Below are 25447 nucleotides of genomic sequence, written 5' to 3' on the forward strand. Positions count from 1 at the left end.
TAAATTTCTAATCAATCTATGATTTAAAAACAAAATTGGAAAACCCATTCAGAACCTAAAGACATTAGTATCTAAAAAGTTAACCGGAGTTTTCAATGTTCCACTAAAAATATCTCACAATTAATGTAATATACTCCTTCCTAAACAAATTCAAAACTCAGAAAATAAACATTTACATGCAGCACTTGAGTATTTAATAAAATATTTGTTAAATTATGTTATTTGTTAAAATTACTTGTTAAATTCTACATACAAAATAAGAATTTTTACTTTTGTCTTACATATTTTTATAAAATATTGACAAGGTGTCCTCTGTCTTCCATTCTTGATTTATTTAACTAACATACATACTTAGCTTTATTTCATAAACTTCTAAATCCAGAATGCAATCATATAAATAACAGGGCAACAGAAAAAAATCCTGTTGATCATCAGGTACATGACTTATTCATATTTGTACCTGAAGTTGATCAGGTACACTGATCACTTGAAAAAGGTAGTTGGATTGAACTGTCAATTCATCAGTAAAGCAAACAACAAAACAATGTTCTTAGAAATTCGGATATTTCTGAGAGGAAACGGAATACAAGGGAGAAAATATGTTGCCAAGTCAAGTAATTTAACTTAGACAATTCATAACTGAAACTGAAGTTTTGCTCAAAGAATTTAACAGTTTCCTGGACACCAAGAGATCTAATTTTGTTCACTTGTCCCTTGACACGGTGGAAGTTAACTTTCCTTAATTACGACCACTCTAGGGAGTCACCCGAGGGCAACATGATAAACTGCCCCAGTTCTTCCAGACTAAAGTGCAAAGGTGAACTTCAGCTCGGAACACAAGAGCAGAGCAGGGGCGACACACACAGGTGCTCTCCAAAGCAATGTTTGTAGTGTCTAACGGAAACTTAACACAACTCTTGAGTTTCCAACAGCTACAAACTTCTGAAGAAACGTGTGCCATGAATCATTGAACTGTGAAGGCATACTCACAGATCCTCGGAGAAATAAAATTGGAACCCCAATTCCAAACTTTTGCCCCAGGATGGCCACAGCAGACAGCAACTGGAATGCTTGTGGTCCGAAGTCCTGTGATGTGTCATCATCCGAAGCATCAACAGGACGAGAATGACCCAATCTAAGGAAAAATTATGACATAGTAAGAACACTTAGATAAGGCATGCACCTTTGAAAATCAAAATATTTAGTATAATAATCAGCCAAGTAAAAAGATATCCCAAATGTGCCCACTGCTTCAGAAACTACAAATAAAATTTATTACAACCAAAAGCATGTGGAGAATGTAATTCCTGAAAAATAAACCATATTGAGGCACCACAGAATGTTATGTTGTTGCTTTCTAATTCTAGGCAAGCTTCATAAGAAGACGCTGGAAGAAGGAAAGCTTCAAGCAGGCACAGCTGGAGGGTTACAGCTAGAACGTCACCACTGGATGGATTATATAAATAATGGACTTTTGTGCTAGCTTTTGTTAGGGAAAAAAATTTGTTCTAAAAGAAGTTTTTAATTTAAAGAAAGCAAATATCCTATGCAATAAATTGTTAGCTTAAATGCCAAAGGCTGTAAAATATGATCAACTATGATAAATCTTTCATTTATATGCATTGTGAAGTTAAATTCCTAGGTCAGCTTCAGGAACATTTGAAATTATCTCATACAAATGAAAATATTTTGAGTTGGATGAGAACAAAAGGATTCCCTACAGAAAAATCAACTAATGCAGTTCAAGCTCTTAATTCAATTGCTTTTCTTAATAATAAATATCTTTGGAGTAACAAAAGAATAAATTCAGTATTCCAGATATAACAATATATTTGGGGGAAAAAAGTACTGATTAAGTTTACTCTCCTGGCCTCTTGAGCAGTTTGCTCAGATGATTATTTTCCTTTCTAATATGAGGATGGTCGTCCCTCATTCTCCTCAGGGAATTGGTTCCAGGACCCCTGCCCATCACCACGGTACCAAGTCCCTTCTATAAAGAAGTATATCATGAACTATGCCTAACAATGCTTCTTTGATCTAACAGCAATACAGCTATTATACTAGTTATACAGCTTATCTGGCAGGTGCATCTTTTTTTTTTTTTTTTTTTTTTTAGAATTAGTATATAGTTAATTGTATATGGGCTGTGTGTGTGTGTGTGTAAAATTCAACATATTCTAACACAACCATAGATTCATATTTTTAGATTCACTCATCAAAATCAGGGCATGCAACATATCCATTACTCTAAACCTCTCCTCTGTACGAAGTATTCATTGTACTCACACTTCCTCCCTCCTCTAGTCTCTGGCAACCATTGGTCTCTTCTTTATCCCTGTTGCCATGTTGCAGAGAATACCACACAACTGAAGTAATTCTGTAGGGCTGGCATTATTTCCTAAGTGATTAGAATTTCTCATTGAAACCATGTAAGTTGGGATTTTTTTCCCCAGAGGTTTTAACAAGGAATTCTCAAAGGAAATTCACTGTGAGTGAATTCACTGTGAGTTTTGTTAGGATGGAGTTATCAGAGATTTGGTCCATTTCACCTAAATCATTGCGTTGACATCTACTGAACTGCTCAAAGTGTCCCTTTATGCCCCTTACAATGCCTGTGGTCTACAGAGAATTCCTTCTCCTTCCTGATACTGGTAATCTGCATCTCCTTTTTTCTGTCCATCTTGTTAGAGGTTTACATCAATTTTATTGACCTTTACAATAAACGAGCTGTTAGGTTTTTGTATTTCTCTGCTGTTTTTGTTTTGTTTCACTGATTACACTCTTTATTATTTCCTTCCTTATGTTTCCATTTGGTTTCTTTTGCTTGTATTTGCTTGTTTCTTAAACTAAATGTTTAATTATTGATTTGAAACCTTTCTTCTTTTATAAGTATTTAATGCTATAAATTTCCTTCTCAGGAATGCATTAGCTCCATCCCATACATTATGTATTTTCATTTCATTCAGTTCAAAACATTTTCTGATTTGCCTGGAGACTTCCTCTTTTACTCATGGATTATTCAGAAGTATGTTATTTAATTTCCCAAGGATTGGAAACTTTCCTGTATGTTTCTGTTACTGCTTTCCAATTTTAATTACATTCTAGTCAAAAAACATTTCATATAAAGATAATACTTCAAAATGCTTAAGGTATGTTTCCTGACCCAGAATATGATTGCTGTTCATGAATATTCGATCTGCACTAGAAAAGAACGTACAGTCTTGTTGGTTGAATGCTCAATAAAAGTCAATTAGATGTGATTTGTTGAAAGTCCTGTTCACTTTTTCTACCTCCTTACTAACTATTGTCTACAGCTTTATCGATCACTAAAAGGTGTTGAAGTCATCAAGTGCAACTGGATTTCTCTACTTCTTCAGTTCTTCAGTCTGTTTGGTAAGTTTGTGTACATTCAGGATTACATCTTTTCAGCCATGGTGGTTAATCTCCTGTGTCAATGTGGCTAGGCTATTGTGCTCAGCTGTTTTGTTAAACACTAATCTAGATATTACTGTAAAAAAATCCATTAGATGTGATTAACATTTACAATCAGTTGACTTTAAGATAACCCTCAATAATGTGAGCCTCAACCAATCTGAGGTTTGCTAGAGAAAAGGGAATTTTGTCTTAAGACCATTTGCCTACCCATTTCCAGCCTGTCAGCCAGCAGTTATGGGTTTTAGACTTATCAGCCCCCACCCTTCGCTCCTTCCCCCTACCTTCTGCCCCCACTTTATATAATTACTGGTCCTGGCTCTCTGGAGAACCCAGACTGACACATTGGTGAACTGACCCTCTGACATCATGTAATGCCCTTGTTTATCCATGGTAATATTCTTTGCTCTGAGGTCTCTATGGCCCAATGTTAAAATAACAGATCCTGCTTTCCTTCGAACAGTGTTCTCCTGATATGCAACATTTCATTCTTTTTTAGACCTACCTGTATAATTATACTTATAGTGGATTTCTTAAAGACAGCATATAGGGTAGGGTCACGTTTTTAAATTAATTCTGGTAATTTATGCATTTTAGCAATATTGTTAGGTCAGTTAAATTTAATGTAAACAATGATGTTTAGATTTAGGTCTACCATTTTACTGTATCTATTTAAAAAAGCAAAACATTCTAATATCGTTTGCTTTGCCTTACATTTAAACAAATAAACTCATTATTTTAAAATACTAAAATAAATATCATGAAACAAGAATTCAATTAAACATGATCTGACAAAACAGAAAAACGCAGACTTCTAGAACACCAATCTATGAGCAATCTTTACCTGGACCTGCAATTATCACAGCATTTTTCAGTTCCCATTATACCCAACGAGGCTTTTCGCAGTTGTTTGTCCTCAAAATGAGACAAGATGATCCTATCCAAGAAAGAAGAACAGAAATGTACATGTTAAATTCATTGCCAGAGAGGTGGCTGCTCCACTTCTGATCCAGCTCCCTGCTGATGTGCTAGGAAGCAGTGGAAGATGGCCCAAGTCTTTGAGCACCTGTACGCACTTGGGAAACCTGGAAAAAGCTCTAGGCTCCCAGCTTCAGATCAGCCCAGCTCCAGCCATTACGGCCATTTGGGGAGTGATCCAGCAGATGAAAGACCTCTCTCTCTGCCTCTGCCTCTCTGTAACTCTGCCTTTCGAATAAATAAATAAAAATCATTAAAAAAATCATTACTAGAAATGAGATAAAATCATCATTAATTGATCCACTTGAACTTACTTACGTGAATTCTGTTTACTCAGATGTAACGAAGCTTGCCTTAATATTCAGTACACATGTAACAAATATTTTCTTAAAAAGTATCAAATTATTTAGCAAAACTTTTATCTTAAAAGAGCACTATCCATAAATCCATGTTATTAACTGACATAAAATAATATGTACTTGGGGCCGGCGCTGTGGTGTAGTGGGGTAAGGCTGCCGCCTGCAGTGCCAGCATCCCATATGGGCTCCAGTTCGAGTCCCAGGTGCTCCACTTCAGATCCAGCTCTGTGCTATGGACTGGGAAAGCAGTAGAAAATGGCCCAAGTCCTTGAGCCCCCACACCCATGTGGGAAACCCAGAAGTAGCTCTGGCTCCTGGCTTCAGATAGGTACAGCTCCAACAGTTGCAGCCATTTGGGGAGTGAACCAACGGATGAAAGACTTCTGTCTCTCTCTGCTTCTCCTTCTCTCTCTGTGTAACTCTGACTTTCAAATAAATAAATAAATCTTTAAAATGATGATGATGATGATAATAATAATAATACATACTGCCGCCGACATCTGCTGGAATGAAGATATTTTTCCATCTTTGTCAACATCTGTAATTTATATAATCGAAACTTCTCATCACGTATCTCCATAAGTAGGTGCCTGTCAATTAAAAATATCCACAGAATATGTAAAACTGTATTATCAATTTTGTTACTATTTATTCATTACTGTTCAAAGTAAATAATACAAAAACTCACACCCCTATCAGGTTAAAGAAATATCATTCAGAAAACATAAAGGAAATGTTTCAGGGCATTGGTCTGGGCAAAGATATTTTGGAAATGACCCCAAAAATACTGACAACAAAACCCAAAATTGGCAAATGATACTATATCAAACTCAAAAGCCTATGTACAACAAAGGTAACAATTGAGAGTATAGACAATCTACAGAACGGAAGAAAATACTTGAAATCATGCATCCAACAAGGGATGAATAACCAGAGTATAGAAAGACTCAAACAACTCAACAGTAAAAATAAAAAACCTGACTTTAAAATGAGCCAAGGGCCGGCATTGTGGCATGGTGAGCTAAGCTGCTATCTGCAAGGCTGCCATCCCATATCAAAGCACCAGTTTGAATCACAGCTGCTCCACTTTCAATCTAGCTTTGTTTTATTTTGCTTGTTTGTTTGGGTCACTTCCTCCTCCCTAGACAGAAAGAACAAGCAAAACAAATGCCCATACTCTCATAACTAGAACCTCCCTTATAGTTCTTGGGTTCAAATGAACTACATTTAATTAACCTCACCTGTCTCAATAAACAATTTTAGAAAATAAAACAATAAGTCTCTAACAGCAAATCAAATGAATATTTATTCTTCTTGTGGGACTATAACAAATTAAAATATAACATTCTACAGCATACAGTTTGAAAACTACTTAAAATTCCTAAAAACATTGTCGTTAATAGAACTCAGTTGGAGCCAGTGAAATATTTATTGAACTGAGACTTTTACAAATTATTCCCTTAAAAAAAAAAGTTGCAAGAGTTATTTGGTTTGACGATTTAAGATAATACAGGGGCCAGCACTACGGTGTAGAAAGTTAAGCCTCCGCCTGCAATGCTGGGCATCCCACATGTTCCACTTCCAATCCAGCTCCCTGTTAATGTGCTTGGGAAAGAAGGAGAAGATGGCCCAAGTGCTTGGGCCCTTGCACCCACATGGGAGACCTGGAAAAAGCTCCTGGCTTCTGGCACCCAGCCCAGCTCTGGCCATTGTGCCATTTGGGGAGTAAACTAGCAGATAGATCTCTCTCTCTCTCTCACTTTCTATGCATCACTGCCTTTCAAATAAGTAAATAAATCTGTAAAAAAATTTTTATTAAAAAAAAGATAATACAACAGATAGCAAATATAGGCACTGGGATGTTGCTTATAGCATAGTTTCACCAACAAGAAATACAAAATTACATAATGACTGAATGATGATTGGACATTCTCTAAGTCACAGAATTCTGTATACAATAAACTAAAATTTTGGGAATTACAGTGACCTTTTGAGTTGAGAACCAGAAAGTCTCACTTATTCTTAACCTGTTTTTCTTTCTAGAAGAGATTTGTCATTACAATCACATAAAGCCATCCTCAATCCTTGTTCAATTCTTTTTTTTTTTTTTTTTTTGGTGATTAACCCAAGTTTAATTTCCCTTAGGACTAATGCAAAGAGCAACCTATCTATACAAAAAAATCAACTATGAGTTTTCCAGCACCATTATTTGATTACTCATCACTATTTAATATTTCCTATTAAATATTAATGATATAAGCATTTAAAATATCTTTTAAGATCCAGATAAACAAAAGTATATTGATGAGCCTGCAAAACTCAAGCTGTTGATGTCTTGAGCTCCTTTAGCATAATGCAAATTAAATCACAACTGGTAGGAATCAACTGATGTTTGATATATCCCAAATTTAATAGTAGCATGTACAGCTGCATTCTATCCAATTTAAACTGGTTCATCAAACCTTGATATAGACACTGGTGTCAAAAGGGAATAAGAGAAGGAAGAGTTTAAAATTTATATCAAACATTTTTAACTAATTGAATCCTTTTTTTTTTTTTTTTTGCCAATTTCAACTTAACTCTTACTTCCTTAAAGAAGCACTACCTGACCTTATTAACTGGGTAAACACAACATACCATGTATACTCTCACTACTCAATGAAACTTTGCTTCATGGAACTTAACACAATTGTAATTTCTTTCACAGCATTTGTAGCAAGCATATCTGTACGATCTTAGACTCCTCTTTTTCGGGGGGTGGCTTTAAATGCATTCACAAATAACTCGTAGCTTTGGACGCTGCCTCGAACACTGTCTTAGAAAGAAGGAAATCTGTAAGTTGGAAGCAATGAGTGTTTTTACCTATTCAAGTTAGAATCTGCTGCAGCCCACAGTAGGTGACAAGAACTCTGAAGTCCATCACGGCCAGCTCTACCAATTTCCTGATAATAGGATTCCATTTCCTTGGGAGTACCATAATGAATGACTTTGCGAATATCAGCCTTATTAATGCCCATTCCAAAAGCAATGGTAGCTATGACACACTGAGAATAAAAACAATACAGTTTTGGAATAAACAACACATGTTTAGCAGAACCAAACCTTACTTTAACAACTTCTATTAATAATACTTCGTTCATTAACTAAAGTAATTCAACTGAATTTAATATAATTTCTACCAATCACTTATAGATTAAGAAATTATCCAATTTATAGATTAAGGATTGGTGACCAACAGCAGAATGATAGAATGACAATCGTTTTAAATAGTACTCTGACCTCAGAATCATCTCTTAAGGCATTCTGGTTTGGCTGAAAAGCCCATGAGAGCATTTCAGGCATGGAAAGCCAAGACACTGTGACAAAAGAGTGTCCTACATGAAGGATCTCTGTGAGAGAGACCCCAGTGGAAAGAAGTGGCCATCAGAGAAGGATGTACTTTGCTCTGAAGGGAGGAGAGAACTTCCACTTTGCTTATGGCCTTGTCTAAATACTGACAGAGTTCATGGATTCAAAAGACTTCCATAGCACTTAACTTCCCATGCAGGACTTCTGTCCTCAATCAATTATATTAAGAGAATTAACTGTAAAACCTGTTCTCAAATAGTTTGTGTGTGTGTGTGTATGTATGTGTGCCAATTATTGAAATCCTTACTTAGTATAGAGTTGGTCTTCTGTGCATAAAGTTAATTGAAAATAAATCTTAATGGACAGTGGGACTAGGAATGGGAGAGAGAGGAGGTGGTGGGGTGGCATGGGAGTAGGGGTGGGAGGGCGGGTATGTTGGGAATAATCACTATATTCCTAAAGTTGTACTTTTGAAATTTGTGCTCACTAAATAAAGGGTTTCTTTGGGAAAAGAAACAAAGAAAGAAAACAAAGTGTGTTCAGACAGCTAAAAAGAAGGAAAGAAAATCTGAAACTAGAGATCATTAGAACTGGGAAATTGGAAGCATCTGAAGGATTCTGACTCTGATCACACACACTTGCTGAAGGTTTGGGGAAACAAACTCTTACACTACTATTGGTAGTAGTGTAATGAGTAGTTTCTTCAGAGGATAATTTGGCAGATCTCTCTACAAAATACTTTAAATGCAAATGTCCCTTGGTGGGATTGAACTGCAGGAATTTATCTTACATAAATTTGGTCAAATACACAAAGACTATGTAAGTTTTCTGTAATATTGTCATGATGAGAATAAAACAAAAAATAACCTAAATGTAAAAAAAAAAGGATTGGTGGCCGGCGCCGTGGCTCAATAGGCTAATCCTCCGCCTTGCGGCGCTGGCACACCGGGTTCTAGTCCCGGTCAGGGCACCGATCCTGTCCCGGTTGCCCCTCTTCCAGGCCAGCTCTCTGCTGTGGCCCGGGAGGGCAGTGGAGGATGGCCCAAGTGCTTGGGCCCTGCACCCCATGGGAGACCAGGAGAAGCACCTGGCTCCTGCCTTCGGATCAGCGCGGTGTGCCAGCCGCAGTGCGCCGGCCGCGGCGGCCATTGGAGGGTGAACCTATGGCAAAAAGGAAGACCTTTCTCTCTATCTCTCTCTCTCACTGTCCACTCTGCCTGTCAAAAAAAAAAAAAATAAAAAGGATTGGTTACCATAAAGTGGGATTTATGGTCACTTTGTATTATAAAGTAGTAAATAATGTGGCTCCTGTGAACACCTATACATGAGTCACAGAAGTGGCTCTTAAGATATAAGTGAAACTTACATATTACTATGAAGTTTCAAGTATCCTTACCTGGCTACATCTTAATGTTTTCTAATACTATTCAAAGATGGAAATGGCTTATTAAGTAATACACATGATGTATTATCTCTGCATCTTGAAGAGAACAAAATGGATAGAGTATCTAATATGTATGAATATAATGAAATAACATTACATGACCTTGGGAGGTATTATGGAAAAAATACTGGTAAATACAGAAAACTAAAAAAATTTAGAGAGTGGCAAGATGGCAGAATAGGAAGGGATCACATTAATAGTTCGGCAAGACACAGGTTCATAAAAGTGGAGAGACTGCAGGGTCAAGGAAGAGTAGGGGAAGAAACAGCAGAGGAAACTCTTCCGGAACTAGTGATTCACAGTGGACCTGCGTGGAGAGCGTGGGAGCCCAAGTTCAGAACACCAATGGCAGACTCAACACACCAGTGCTGGAACGCGAGATGAGCCGAACCTCCATAGCCCGAGACACCAGCGGTCAAGCGGAAAGAGGAGACTAGAGGGAACGAGGTTTGAAACTCCGTGGGGAAAAGTTCACCAGGCTAACTAGAAGAGAGAGAGGAAAAAAAAAAAGTGACCGATACGGACATGAGTTTCTCTCTCTCTGCTCACCCCTCAAAGGCGAGCAAGACAAAGAGCAGGCGCCATTTTGGACATACGTCATAAGCAGGGCGACCTCAGGTCTGCACCGGCCCTGAGCCTAGCAGAAAAACCTGACTCTGCGGGGAGGGGTGAAATAACAGGAGATTAGGATCTAACTTGGCAACCCAGTGGGAGACTGCAGGAGAATTGGAGCCCACACCGAGGGCAGCAGAGATTCCCTGTGTGGTCCTTGGGAAAGAGCTTCCAATCTCTGGCTCCTGTGAGTATATCATTTGCCTGCTAACTACCTCCAATTACGTTCAGCTGTGCGGAATTACTTCCCTTTTGAATAAAAAAATAAATAAAAAAAAAAGAAAGAAAGAGAGATTTACCATGCCTAACCTGGGAATGTCATCTTTGACACACCCTCAACCCTGAGGAACCAAACACAGCTCTCAGGCCACACTCATCTCAAGCCTCTAAGGCTCCACCGAAAGCAGACAGTCCACTTAATATAGAGCCATAGTGTAACAAGAAAAAACACCACAGTGAAGAAACCAAATATCTCCAACATGCCATACAACAAACGCAAAAACCGAGGTAACAAGAACAAGGAAGACACTATGATGCCCCCAAATGAAAAAGACACCCCAATTCAAGATTATGAAGATGATGAGATAGAAGAAATGCAGGAAGTGGATCTCAAAAAATTGATAAGAACATTAAGAAGTTCTCAAAAACAAATTCTCGAACTACAGAAATCCTTCATGGACAAGATAGAAAATCTCTCTCGTGAAAATGAAATATTAAGGAGGAATCAAAATGAAATGAAACAACTAGTAGAACAAGAAACTGTGATAGTGATGAGAAATCATAATGAAATGAAGAATTCAATAGATCAAATGACAAACACATTAGAGAGCCTTAAAAACAGAATGGGCGAAGCAGAAGAGAGAATATCAGACTTAGAAGACAGAGAACAGGAAAGGAAACAGGCAAACCAAAGAAAAGAAGAAGAAATTAGAAATCTAAAAAATATTGTCGGGAATCTACAGGATACTATTAAAAAACCTAACATTCGGGTTCTAGGAGTTCCTGAAGGCATGGAGAGGGAGAAAGGATTAGAAGGCATTTTCAGTGAGATACTAGCAGAAAATTTCCGAGTTTGGAGAAGGACAGAGGCATCTTAGTACAGGAAGCTTATAGAACCCCTAATAAACATGACCAAAAGAGATCCTCACCACGACACGTTGTAATCAAACTCACCACAGTGAAACATAAAGAAAAGATTCTAAAAGGTGCAAGAGAGAAAAGTCAGATTACTCTCAAAGGATCTCCAATTAGACTCACAGCAGACTTCTCATCAGAAACCCTACAAGCTAGAAGGGAATGGCGAAACATAGCCCAGGTACTAAGAGAGAAAAACTGCCAGCCCAGAATATTATATCCTGCAAAGCTCTCATTTGTGAATGAAGGTGAAATTAAGACTTTTCATAGCAAACAGAAACTGAAAGAATTTGTTGCCACTCATCCTGCCCTGCAAAAGATGCTTAAAGATGTGTTACACACAGAAACACAAAAACACGGAAATCAATATGAAAGAAGGTAAAGGAAGGAAACCTCACAGCAAAAGATCACAGGAAGCTCAATTTCTCTTTGACATAGAATTAAACTCTGATGCTCTGTTAAAGCAATGTGTTAAAGTAATCTATTATGTTCTCTTGATGTCTGTTAAATTCTAATTGCTCAAAAACAGCTGAATTTTTATTAAGAGCTATGGGTTATTTAAATATGTGCTTATTTTCAAAGATTTGAATAATCACCTTGTAACAATGATCAAATTTGGTCTATGTTATGTCATGATTTTAAGGAATCTTATTTCAACCAGATATTTTGGATTTTGAGCCTTCTTGGCATTCTTGACAGGAATTCAAAAAATCAAAGTTTCAAACAATCTGGACTCTCAAATTTCCAGTAAATCCTGGACTTTGGTTTTTCCAGTTTGGGCCCAACTGAAAAAATCGAAACCTATGTCTCTCATGTTATAGAGACACCAACTAATCAGGCTATTTGGATTATATTAGAAGTACTGTCAAGATGTGATGTGGTACCAAACTTCAAGTTTCTATAATGGAAAATGCTATTAATACAAATGTTTGAGAATTAAATAGTCTAATGATCTTGTGTTACTAGACATGATAGTTATCTTAATGAGAAAGCCCCAGAGGCCTAAAGGATTAAATACTTGTAAAATCCTACAGGTGCTTTCAAAAATACTGTGAAGTAAGCAAGTGCCTCTTGTTGGTCGATGAGTTTATAATTTTAAACATGGCGACTTAAAGTCTTTTGTCATCCATAGTTATATATGATGTGCTGCTCATAAAACTAAAGTGTTGTTGGTTCTGTGTTTAGCTGTCCTCCTATAGGTTCCTATGGACTTTTTCCAGCCACTTCTATTGTATTCAGTACTTTGGGATGGCTCTGTAAACAGATGAAGCCAATAATGTATTAACAGTACCAACTGAGAGAAAGTATGGTTAACTGAGGTTACTAAAAACAAAAAGCAATTCAAATCAATTGGCAATCTACAAAAAGAGTTAAAGATTTTAAAAGCTATTATTAAAATTGCTATATTGGTCTATTATGCTATGTTATATCTGTGTACATATTGTATGTCCACATGGGGAAATTTTATTAAGAGTTTTATTTTAAATGGCTTATAGATAAGATTGTCCATAAATTTAAGCTGCTAAAATCAATCAAAAATACATTTTAATTTGTGTGACCTGAATCTGTGTATCATATGTTTTAAACGTGTTGGTAGAAAGAAACTAAAAACATTTTATATGGTTGTGCTTAAGTTTACTGGTTAAACAAACTACACCATCTTAGATATTTAAGAGGTGTTTCCAAATACATGATTCTAATATTTATAGAAGGCATTGGACCTTCTGGTAAATGTTTTCTTAAGTTGTTATCTAATGGTTGAAACGGTTTGCTAAATATTCATGTAATATTGCTATTGTCAGCAAGCGATCTAGGACTTGCTCCCTCATTTCTCTATTCTAAGCCCAACTTGTTCTTTCATTTCTCTGTTCTCCTCAAGGTAGTAAACTAATTCTATTATAAAGGAATCTTTAGGACGCACAATTTAATCTTCAGACCTTATAAAAGAGATGGCTAACATTTTTCTGTAATAGCATAGCCAAAATAAGAACTTAAATAATAATCTCAAAGCTAGATTCACTTCGCCATCAGCGAAGTAAGCAGTAAGTAGAAAAAACCTCCCTTTCAGACCAAAGGGAAAGAAAGTTTTAAAGTGAGAATATAACTTTCCTCATGGGCATTGTCTACCTTAGAAAAACTACTACAGAACATGCCTGTGACTATAGACTTGTAGTTCAGGCCACCGAAGATTAGAGATGGGACACGGGCACTCCCTTGACTTGCATCCTCTGGTCTGCTTTAACACAAACCAGGAGGAAAAGAAAGCTAGGCATCAGAAGCAATGGGTGGCAGGCCTATTAATGGCTGATCTGTACAGTGATCTGCCCTCAAGGAGACCCAACAGGCCAGTCCATTGCAGTGGCTTTCAATGTGATAAGCCTGGGCTTCAGCAAAAGTCAGCTTGTGAAGAGCCCTGGCAGCGCTGCCAAGAGTTGGATCACTGGAAATGGACCTGCCCTGGAGTCGAAGGATGCCCAGGTCAGAGCCACAGATCTTATTGGCTCTAAGCTGAAAAGCCCTTCACTCAGCCCAACTTCCAAAGTGACCACTGCAGCTGAGGGGATGGTCAAGTAGGGTCAGCAACATTCCAGGCAGAACTGTAAATTTCTTGTTAGAGATGCCCCCTGCCTTTACCTGGCCAGCTCTCCTCCCAGGCCAGCCAAGTAATGAAAGTCAACAGAGTGCCTTCCCCTAGGAGGTTCACACCTCCCTTAGGATATACCCCATGTGAAGAGATAGATAGGTCTGGGCCTCTTAACTTACAAGGCCTAAAGCCCACCAGATTATTATCAAGCCCCTTCTATCAAGTTCTACTTGCCTCTCAATCAGAAAACGTAATTGTAGCTTAGACAGCACCTTTCTTAGCTCCTCTAATAATGACTCTGTCCTTTGTTCTAGACCCTGTCTAGCGCACTTGGGCCTCATTCCTTCGTAATCATAACCTCTACTCTACCACCAATGGCTCTACTCCCAACCTGTGTGTACTGATGGTCCTCTTCCCCACTTAATGCTGTATAATTGTTCAAACCTGGTAAATGCCATTCTTAGGATCATTGGTTACTATCCTCACTCTGTCTTTTATGACCTTGTCTAAATATGATCAGAGTCGGCAAACTTGGAAGGCTTCCATAGCCTTGGCAACTCATGACGACAGCCTAGGGTGGTTACTGGCGCCATAAACTAGAGTGTCAATTTGTTGGGTCAACAACAGGAGCCACTGTGCACTTGCTCCTCATGTGGGATCTCTGTCCTTAATGTGCTGTACATTGTGATTTAATGCTATAACTAGTACTCAAACAGTATGTTTCACTTTGTGTTTCTATGTGGGTGCAAACTGTTGAAATCTTTATACTAAATTGATCTTCTGTATATAAAGAGAATTGAAAATGAATCTTGATGTGAATGGAAGGGGAGAGGGAGCGGGAGAGGGGAGGGTTGCGGGTGGGAGGGAAGTTATGGGAGGGGGAAGCCACTGTAATCCATAAGCTGTACACTGGAAATTTATATTCATTAAATAAAAGTTAAAAAAAAAGAAAAAAAATTTAAACCAAAACTTATTAAGAGTTCAAAAAGATAAGAAAAATAACTATGATATACTACATAGACTAGAGGTAAAAAGTACTTATAAAGCAATGATTGTTTAAATTCTATATATTGATCTAACCAAAACTGTAATTTAGAGGAAAGGGAGTTAAAAATACAGAGTAATGAAAGAAGAAAGGATGTGAAAGGCATCTGAACTCTTTTATTTCCAACTGAAGAGTCCATAGACAAATGCCTAAACTAATAAACTGACACACAAAAGATTAGTAGCAGCATCATAAGCAAATTATGGCAAGATGTAGCGGTAAACACCAGAAAAATCAGGCACAGGAAACTCAAGAGGGGAAGACAAGCAAGGCTGAAGCTTTTCATTGTAAACACAGCAGAACAAATCGAATTGCAAGTTTACCTAATGAAAGTTAAAGTACCATTTAAGAGCAAAAAGAAAAAAGACATGTGCTAAGATGGACCAGAAGTTCAAAGAAAGAAAAGGAAGAAAATGAAATAACAAGAAAATGCTGACAACTAAAAGGAAGTATGACAAAGGAGAGAAAATACAGGAATGAAAACCAAGTAAAGCTTTTAGGTAAATAAAATTAGACAATTATGCATTACTTAAGCATTAATAAGCAACACAATCATTCTAATCATATTATTTTTAGATGGGATTAACTGATTCTACGAACATGATTTTCAAAATATCCTTATAAACCCTAGGTGTAAACAACAAAACTTTATCAAACAATTTGTTCACAACTTTATTTCAGAGAGGAAATGAATTCAAGGCATCTGAAAAGGGAAAATGAAATACAAAAATAAAAGATACAAAACTAAAAGTGAAGATTAAAAGAAAGAATGAATAGTTGGAGCCGGCACTGTGGCGCAGCAGGTTAACGCCCTGGCCTGAAGCGCCGGCATCCCATATGGGCACCAGTTCTAGTTCCTGCTGCTCCTCTTCCAATTCAGCTCTCTGCTATGGCCTGGGAAAGCAGTAGAAGATGGCCCAAGTCCTTGGGCCCCTGCACCCACGTGGGAGACCTAGAAAAAGCTCCTGGCTCCTGGCTTCAGATCAGTGTAGCTCCGGCCGTTGCAGCCAATTGGGGAGTGAACCATCGGATTGAAGACCTCTCTCTCTCTCTACCTCTCCTGTTTGTGTACCTCTGACTTTCAAATAAATAAATAAATCTTAAAAAAAAAATGAATAGTCACAGATGAAAAACACACATCTACATACCAATATAATTGGATCTGGTTCTAAGAATAGAAAAAAAAAGTCTACATGCCTTTCTAAATCATAAATTAGAAAATACCAAGATTCTTAGCATCAAGCAATCCAAGACACCAAGAGCAAGGAAGGGCAGCTCTATTTTTAGGCCCACACTGAAATATAAATCAACTGTAAAAAGAACAGAAAATAAATATGTAGAATTCAATATGTATTCAGAAGGCACTCAATAAATACTCAATGGCAAATAATTCCAAGAACACAATTATTCTATATTGATGATGAAATGTTGGATACAGTGTTTGAAAATCTGTGATGCAAATGTGGAGCTTTAGAATTATACATGGCAGGAAAAAGTACATGGGGTCAGTTGTTAGATAATACACAACACCTAATGTCAACCTAGGGTGAAACAGTCATTGCTAATTTATTAATTTTCATAATGTGGATAAAAAGGTACATCCTACCACAGAAAGACAAAATACACTAGCACACACATAATATACCCTCTAGGAATCAGGTGTAATTAATGATCACTGTGAAGTTGAGCCATATTTAATCATTGATGTTTAATGAAGCTGTGCATTGTCGGGAAAATCAGAGGGATACAACAAAATCTCCCATCACAATATAACATGGATAAAGTCTGTAGCCCTTGTTGTCCTTGTGAGGTGTTTTAACCTCAATTAACAAGTAGTTATACAACAAGATAGAAGAAACCACTGAGCACTTAATGCCTTGAAGATTGACCATCGAGTCCTAACAGTTAATCTAATTTCATCTGGTAATTTTCAAGCCACTGAAATAATCCAGAAAAAATAAAAAGCATTCAAGAATTTGGACAAAATTTCTATTCTCAACAGTTGTGACAGTTGTTGCTATCTTTGGAAAGAAGGAGAAAAAGAAAGGAAGATGCTTTCAGGAGGATGGTGTTGAGAGCAGCAGTTAAGCCACCACCTGGTTCCACTTACAATTCCAGCTTCCTGCTAACTAGCGCCCTAGGAAGCAGCATGTTACGGCTCAAGAACTTGGGCCCCTGCATCCATGCGGGAGATCCAGATTCCTGGCCCAGCTCTACCTCTTGTGCATACTTCGATAGTGAACCAACAGAAGGAAGATCTCTGTCTGTGCCTTCCAAATGAAGTTTTTAACTACCATGCTTTCATAAAAGGCATGCACTAGAGCATGACTGTACATGGTGAACTTTACAGACAGTACAACAAACCATAGTATCTGAACAATGTGGACTAGTGGTTATAATATCTATATATCACAGAGAGGGCTGGATAGAGAGGTACGCCAGAGGTGCGGTTAAATTCACCTCTTCATGTGAGAGGAGGGCTATTCCACAGGTTTATAGTGACGGAGTGCAGGTCAACAGTGCTACAGTGTTGACTTCAGCCTACTAAATTTAACTCAGCTTTCAATCCTTCCAAGTACTCTCTGACACTCACTGAACCAGGACAACCATCACAGGAATCTCAGCTGTAGAATTCACACATCAACTTCAACACCACCTTCTGTCCTTCAGTTTCTTCACTGTCAGACCAATCCCACCTAGTGCTGCAATCTAACATTTCTAAAACACTCTGAACTTGTTCAAAAACATGCAGGTGGTTTCCAAACTCTTCTGTACCCTCTAATGGTTCTAAGACATCTACAGGGACTAGCTTAGAGATTGGGTGGCTGTTGGATCCTCTGTAATATTCAACGAGAAGTATTTTAATTTAATCTGCTTTATTTAACATATAAAATTTCATTTAAATTAAAATTTCTAAGGCTGCAGTTAGGCACCTGGCCTAGCAGTTAGCAGTTAAGACACTGGTTAAGGTGCTTGTATTCCCTATCAGGGTGTCTGGATTCAGTTCCTGGCGTTGCCTCCCAATTCCAGCTTCCTACAGACCCTAGGAGGCAGCAGTGATGGCTCAAGTAACAAGGTTCCTGCCACCCATGTGGGAGACCTAGATTGTGTTCCTGGATTCCAGCTTTGGCCAGGTCCAGTTCCAACTGTTGTGGACATTTAGGGAATAAATCAGTGAATGAGAACTCCTTCTGTCTCTCAATTTTAAAAAAAAAAATCTAAGGCTAAAATAGTCACAGAAGACAAACCTCATTTACTTGTTCAGACCTGACTCAAATTACATCTTCTTGGACACGGCTGCCATTCACACTAGTCTGCATCAGCTGACTGACATACCTATCTCTCACATTACACCTGGTTCTTTATCAGAGGGACTGCTCTATGCCCCAATACACACAAAGTATTCAAAAAAAGACTTGGCAAATGAGTATCTGAGAAATGTGTTTCCGCTATGGGAAAAGGCAGGGATGACAAGAGAGCCTCACACCTGAATGTCGTCTCTCATGAAACTATGATGAACCTCCTTCCTCCTGCTACAGCTCATGCCTGCATGGTACGTTCCACAGGCCACATTCAGTTTACGAAGTTCAGCTGTAACTTGTTCAGTCATCTTCCGGGAAGGACAATAGATGATGGTTGGACCTTCAAATTCCCAGTCAGAACTACAGAAGAAGAAAACAACACACACATGTATTAGATATATGCTTCAGACCAGTTTGTGTTTTATCTTATTTAATGTGCTATTCTACTTGCTAAGGGAAAGACCATAAAGGGAAGAGTATATGAAAAAAGGATGAAGATCTTTTATGCACCAAGCACATGTGTAAAAATCTACAAGGAGATCTGTAGCATTAAGCATGGTCACACGTGGAGTTGAACTGTGTCAAGATGCTAAAGCTCTGACTCAGTTTCGGCTCAAATTAAGAGTTAAACCCAGAAACATGTTTGTTCCTTTCAGCAGAGAACTTGATAAAACTTATGAACAACTGAAATAAACAACTGGGGGAGAAACAACACACTAGATTTAACAATTAGTCTTAATTTTCTTAGGAGGGAAGTGGTTATTTACGTGGGCACATGCATAAACTTTGTTATGCTACACTTATTCTCTCTTAAATGATCAAGTTGAGCTTCTTTATTTACTAAAAAAAGTAACAGCTATTTTATAGTACTGAAATAAAAAATCTTTATAATTCAAAGTGTTCATGAATAATCTTAAGACTATGAATGTTATAGAAAATGACATCTGTTAGAATTTCTACTATAGAAACTTGTGCTTATCTGCTAAAAGTATAAACAATGATTTCCATGGACATTTATTTAATATCTCAAATAGATTTACTTATGCTGACTTAATATAAAGACTAAGTTGGATGTATGAGAATTTATTTTATTTAATTTTAAATATACCTATCCTTTAATGATTTCAAATTTCAGGCTCCTGGCTTCAGCCCAGCCCAGCCCTGGCTGTTGTAAGGCACTTAACTAGTGGACCGAAGATGGCAGTCTCAATCTGTGTGCATGTGTGCGTGTGTGCGTATGTGTGAAATGAAGAGAGAGAACCAGTGGACAGAAGAACTCTTGCAATCTCTCTTTCAAAAAATAAACTCATCTGTAATTTAAATGCGTTGTAAATACAGAAATAAAATAAGGTTTAAGAAACATGTCAGCTCTATAAATAGAAGAAATGCGAATAGAAAATAAATGGCAGAGTTAAAAGAAGGGAAGAAATTGCAAATAAAAAGCAATATTTGGAAAGCTTGATTACTGTCCATTAAAAGGAAAACTTCTGTTTATCTAAGATCTGTAATGGTTCCTCTACAATCACTCTCCTTGGAGGACTGAAAATGGATACAAAAATCTTTCTTCATCTGCTTTTAGAAAAACCATTTCACATCAAATACTAAGATCTTGGGTGGTCTTAAAAGTCAGGCTAAGGAGTCTGTTCTCTATAGGAAAGAGTTCCAGAGTAGTACTCAGAGACCTCGGAGCGCGTTTTCAGATGATAAATCTTGACTGTGCATAGCGTGCATCATGGCGCACTGAGGAGGAGGGAGCTCTGTTGGCAGAGGTTAACAGTGCAGGTCAAAAAGCAACAAAGACCTCAACCAGCAGAATCAACATGAAAAACAGTGAGAAGGAAACATTTGCATAAGATACTATGAGGACAACTGTCTCATCAAAATAGAACAGTGTCACCAAAACAAAAATGAGAAAGCAGACTGTTTCAAAAAGAAACAGTCTTGTTTTTATAAGGAGGAAGTGCCCTGGAGATTGAGACTAATATGGACTGAATAAGATGTTTGGCGAGTTCGGCCATGCTCTGACTGTGGAGGCCCTAGCCTAGAACAGACACCTTCTTCGAGAGAACGTTTTCTCGTTAGTACAGAAGGGAAGTGAAGCACGATGTGCACTCACCTCAGAGACAACCAGACGACCAGAACACTCAGAGTACAGTCACTCTGAAACAGGACAACTAAACAGGTAGCAAACCCTGCGTCTTAAATCTCTCCTTAAGGTCCTCAAAAATAGCTGCAGGGTTTCCTTAACCTAGGACAGGTCTTTCTTTTTATCCCCTTCTAGACAAAGGAAAGACCAGAGGTACTCCTTAAACTCTACTTGCCAGGATTTGTTTAGTATTTGTATTGGTAGGAGAAACGTTAATGTAATGTATTCTGACTAAAAACCACATCACATGACTTGAAAATCGTAAGCTTTTCCCAGAGCAGACAGATCAGGGAATAAGGTTTAGGGAAGATTCTTGGCGTAAATATAAAATGCCCTTACAAAAATAAACAGAAAAAAGTATGTGACAGTTCCTTCACCAATAAAATGAAAATAATATGTAGTGTACCGAGTACTGATAATGCATAAACTGCATCACTTATATAAAGCACCAAGGATATTCTGTGGAATATGGTATATATATCCAAGTCCACAGGAGGATGACTAAAAACCCCAAGGGGTGGGCATTTGGTACATCTGCAATGCCTGCATCTCAAATCAGAGTGCCTGCGTTTAAGTGCCAGCTCTGCTCCTGATTCCAGCTTCCTGCTACTGCAGACCCTGGGAGGCAACCTGTGATATCTCAAGAAGTAGGGCCCCTGCCACCCACTGGGAGGCCCAGATGGAGTTCAGCTTCCCGGCTCTAGCATGGCCCAACCCCAGCTGTTGTGGTCATTTGGGAAATGAACCAGAGGATAGAAGATCTGTCTCTGCATCTCTATCACTTGGCCTTTCAAATAAAAATACATACTTAAGATTTTAAAAACATATATCCTAAGACTGAAGATGGTTGTGTTATTAGTGAACTAGATGGGACTCAGATGAAGGGTTCACTTTATGTTTGCTCACTTGTCAATTATTAAGCATATACATTCCTGCTCAAGCAACAGTACAGAATACAAAAATATTAGAATTAGTTTCTACCTTCAAAAATGCACCTTTTCCTCAGTCACTGAATTGATTATATAACCCCACATCTGAGTTGAACCAAAGCTAGGTAGAATTTGAAATATGATAAACTTGCATTAGAGAGAAATAAATAAATAAATAAATAATAATAATAATAAGTAAAATATGTTTTTAAAAGGAAATGGTTAAAAAATTCATCAACCATTAAATCCTTACCTTGTCTTTTTGACAAGAAATTGCTTTAGGTCCTGAAGGATATTCCCTGTTTTTGGCCCAACTTCTAAATACAGGTTTGGTCGATCAAAGCTCGTACAGGTAATCTGAGGATTGCTCAGTTTTAGGCAACGAACAATGTCTTCCCGCACTGAAGAACTTGCAGTGGCAGTAAGTGCAACAATTGGAACCTGAATGTGGTAAAAGTGATGTTTATTAAGGAGAGGGCTCATAAATCCCAATATTCCTACCGCCTTCTCCCAAAGAGTGTGAAGACAATTTTCAAGTGGTAGTGCAAAATCCAACTTTACAATTTTTTTGAAGAAGAAAAAAACTTCTACTTTTTTCTCAGCCATCTGAATAAAATATTTACCTTGTAAACATCAGAAATCATTTAGATAAAACATTAACTCCACAGGGTTTCCAAATTCAATTACATTGTCTTATTGAATTAGCTTACTTGTTAGCTATTTACCTCTCTGTTTATTGTTTTTAACACTTATTACATTTATAATTGTTGATATAAGCAGTGGGTACACTGTGTATTTCTGATTTTTCACAAATTATGAATCTCTCAATGCACTAAAATTCTAACTATATAACAAAGCAGTGAGTCTTTAAGGCTCTTATATTGACTATATTGGTGTATACTTTCTCAGATCTAGAAGCCAATCTCCCAATGAGTGGGACAACTTCTCATTTTACTAGGTTAACCAGCGGCATACCATATATAAAAATATGTACAAAATGAAACATAAGTTATTTACTCATTCCTTGAGCAACCAAGGCATGTTCTATTTTTGGCCCAGCAAAGACTTCTTAACTGGATTAACAGCCAAAGCAGGTACCAGGAAAAACATGAATCTAATTTTCAGAAACTCCCATAAAACTGGATTTAATATTTTTGTCTCTTTTTTCATTAGGGAGCTAACTTCAATTATGCCACTACTTCAGAATAAAAAAAAAAAAAAAAAAAAAAAAAAAGGACTATCCTAAAGTTCCTAGATCACGAGTTATTCCAATGATATAATTTTCTTAAAAATATTTTTTGGCCCGTTAAAGATACAGGAAACAACTTCCTCATAAAATTGCTCTTCATAAACACTGCACTGACCTCACAAACCAGCTTAAGCAACTATGTTGTATGTAAGTGGAAATTTGTAGGAAATTTGCTAATTTGCAAATAAACAAGACTTTGACTCAAAATTAAAATAAGGGATAATTTATTAAAAATTATAAACTACTTTAACAATATTACTTTACTGAATGAAAAATGATTTCAAAACTCACATAAAACTATTTAATTTGAAGCAGTCTCTCAGATAAAAACAAATTAAAACCAATGTGACCAGGTAATTGGTATCATTTTTATATTCTATATCTTTAAGTTCTATGTAACTATTTCTAATATGTAACTCCAAAATTAATCCCATTGATTTCTGGCTTACAATCAGACGGTTCTCTGAATTTAAAGTGTCTACACAACAACTTAGAGATGAGCAGGCCAATTTATAAAAAAGTTAATTTCCCTAATCAAACGTTAATATAGATATAAGGTTGCTTCCAAAAGCTCATGGAAAATTGAATTAAAACATACGTTTACAGTGATGCAAGAAATGTTGAAATTCACATATAGGTTTTTCATACCATGCATTTCCCTGAACTTTTTGAAGGCCTTTCATGTCTATGTTAACATGAGCAGGTATAGTAGAAAACATACTACTAAGAATAAGAGAAGTTTAAAAATTACAAATTCCCTGGGGCTGGTATTATGGCATAATGGATTGGGCCACCACCTATAATGCCATCATCCCTCATGAGCACTGGTTCAAGTCCAGGCAGCTCCACTTCCAATCCAGCTCCTTGCAAATGTGCCTGGGAAAGCAGCGGAAGATGGCCCAAGTGCTTGGGTCCCTGCATCCACATGGGAGACCCAGATGAAGCTCCTGGCTCCTGGCTTCAGCCTGACCTACTCCTGGCCATTGCGGCCATTTGGGAGAGTGAACCAGCAAATGGAAAACTCTCTCTCTCTCTTTCTGACTCTCTGTAACTCTGCCTTTCAAATAAATAAATAAATCTTAAAAAAAAAAAAAGCAAACCGATTTGGGTGATAAATTACACTGCCACCAAATTATACCAAGTTCTTAATTTATGAAATTTATTCTTTAAGTTGACAAGTCTTGCTTTCTTTGGTAAGAGGTGCCATATTTTGTTAAAATAAGTAATGAAATACAGATTAGCTTCTGACTTTAAAAATTTAGGAAGATTTTAGTCACACATTTCAATGGTATAACACCCACACCTTGAGAGAATTATATCTACTCCATCTGCCTCAAATTTGGGTCATGTTGCTAATTCTAACTCTGTACTCTGCAACACCCCACACACACACCATTCCTTCATTCACTCATCACAAATAGTTCCTGGTGTACTACATGCCAATGGTAGTAACAGGTGCTGGAAAGATAGTAATGGAAAGAACCAGCGTATCTTATGGCTCTCACAGTGCCTCGTTTGAATTTTCTGGATTTTTCAAACTGATGTGGAGCTTCCTGTTTGGCTGTTCTTTCTGAAGACTTAATTTGACTGCTCTCCTCAAAATGAGGATCTTTGTGACCAATGGTTTTGTGATTTCTTTGCTATTTTTCAACTTATTGAATAATATGGTGTGAAGCATCCCAGATTCAGGCCAGTTGTCTGAGTGTAACTGGAATTCGACAAAAAAAAGCACCAAGAACAGTGAGAAAAACGACAGCACTATGGCCACCAGGTGGCATCTCTCACCACTTGGCGTTAATAAAGACAGTCCTTGAGAGCATTAGGGGATGAAGGTTTTTCAGCCATTGCTTTACAAACAGCCTGCCCTAGGGGCTCAACAGGAGGAAAACGCTACTTTTAATCATCCCTAGAAATGAAAACGATCCAATGACATCCATAGCCAGACATAATAAAAAATTTAATTCAACCTGAAAATTGTTTAAGAACTGCATAAAATATTTAAAACTCCTTTAACACAATCCTTCTAGAATCAAAGACCTAGGAAAGGATTATAGAAAACAGTCTTCCTAGTTTCTAAGAGCTGATTTTAAAAAATTCTAAATTAATGGAAATCGGTCCTCCAGCTGAACTGCGCCTAGTGATTTTCTCAGAGACACCCCTTTTCTAGTATGTGTACTATCAATAGTATTATTTTCATATTATTTGCACCACCCCACATACGATAAGCTATTTGGTATTATTACTTTTACAGATGTAGGTTAAACATTCCTAATCTGAAAATCCACAATCTTCAAAAATTTCAGATCTGGGTCACTGAACATAAAGCCACAAGCGGGGATTTCCATAACATAGGAAAATTTGTTTCAATGCAGAAAATTATTAAAGATATATACTGCCTTCAGGCAACATGTATAAACTATATATGAAACACAAATGAACTTCATGCACAGTCTTGGTGGTAGCCCCAAGGTATCTCATTATGTATACTCAACCGTTCCAAAACCCATCAAGTATTGGCAAAGGTAAGAAGAAGCTAGGTTGTTCATACATTACTGGTAGGAATATAAAATGATATAGCCACTCTGGAAAACAGTTTTGCAGTTCCTTAGAAAACTAAATATGCATTTAATCACAGGACTCAATAACTGTACTCATGGGCATTTACTCCAGAAAATTCTGAAAAAGTCTTAATTCTGAAATGCTTCTGATCTGAAGCATTTCAAATAAGGGAAACTCGAGTTACAGGAATCTAAACTCCTTTACTGGATTATAAACTACCTGAAGGCAGAAAGTATGTTTTATACCTCTTAGGAATCATTTGCTATGCCTACTCAACGTTTTTCTGCCATCCCAAACTACACTCATCTGAAACTGACTTCTTGAAA

The 25447-nt window shown here is 37.4% G+C and overlaps 1 protein-coding gene across 6 annotated transcripts in view; it reads right to left on the bottom strand.

Annotated features, from left to right (window-relative positions):
- WRN (WRN RecQ like helicase) overlaps window positions 1-25447 on the bottom strand; it is a 148927-nt gene that overhangs the window by 47826 nt on the left and 75654 nt on the right. For all 6 annotated transcript variants that reach the window (XM_062213774.1, XM_062213775.1, XM_062213772.1 and 3 more), the window contains 6 exons: window positions 21567-21754; window positions 18424-18598; window positions 7632-7813; window positions 5258-5359; window positions 4277-4369; window positions 991-1135 (listed from right to left, as the gene is read on the bottom strand). In XM_062213774.1, the coding sequence (XP_062069758.1) occupies window positions 991-1135; window positions 4277-4369; window positions 5258-5359; window positions 7632-7813; window positions 18424-18598; window positions 21567-21754 (885 nt within the window). The remainder of the gene's footprint in view (window positions 1-990; window positions 1136-4276; window positions 4370-5257; window positions 5360-7631; window positions 7814-18423; window positions 18599-21566; window positions 21755-25447) is intronic.

Source organism: Lepus europaeus, chromosome 16, assembly GCF_033115175.1.
Source record: "Lepus europaeus isolate LE1 chromosome 16, mLepTim1.pri, whole genome shotgun sequence".
In the NCBI taxonomy this organism is placed as follows: domain Eukaryota; kingdom Metazoa; phylum Chordata; class Mammalia; order Lagomorpha; family Leporidae; genus Lepus; species Lepus europaeus.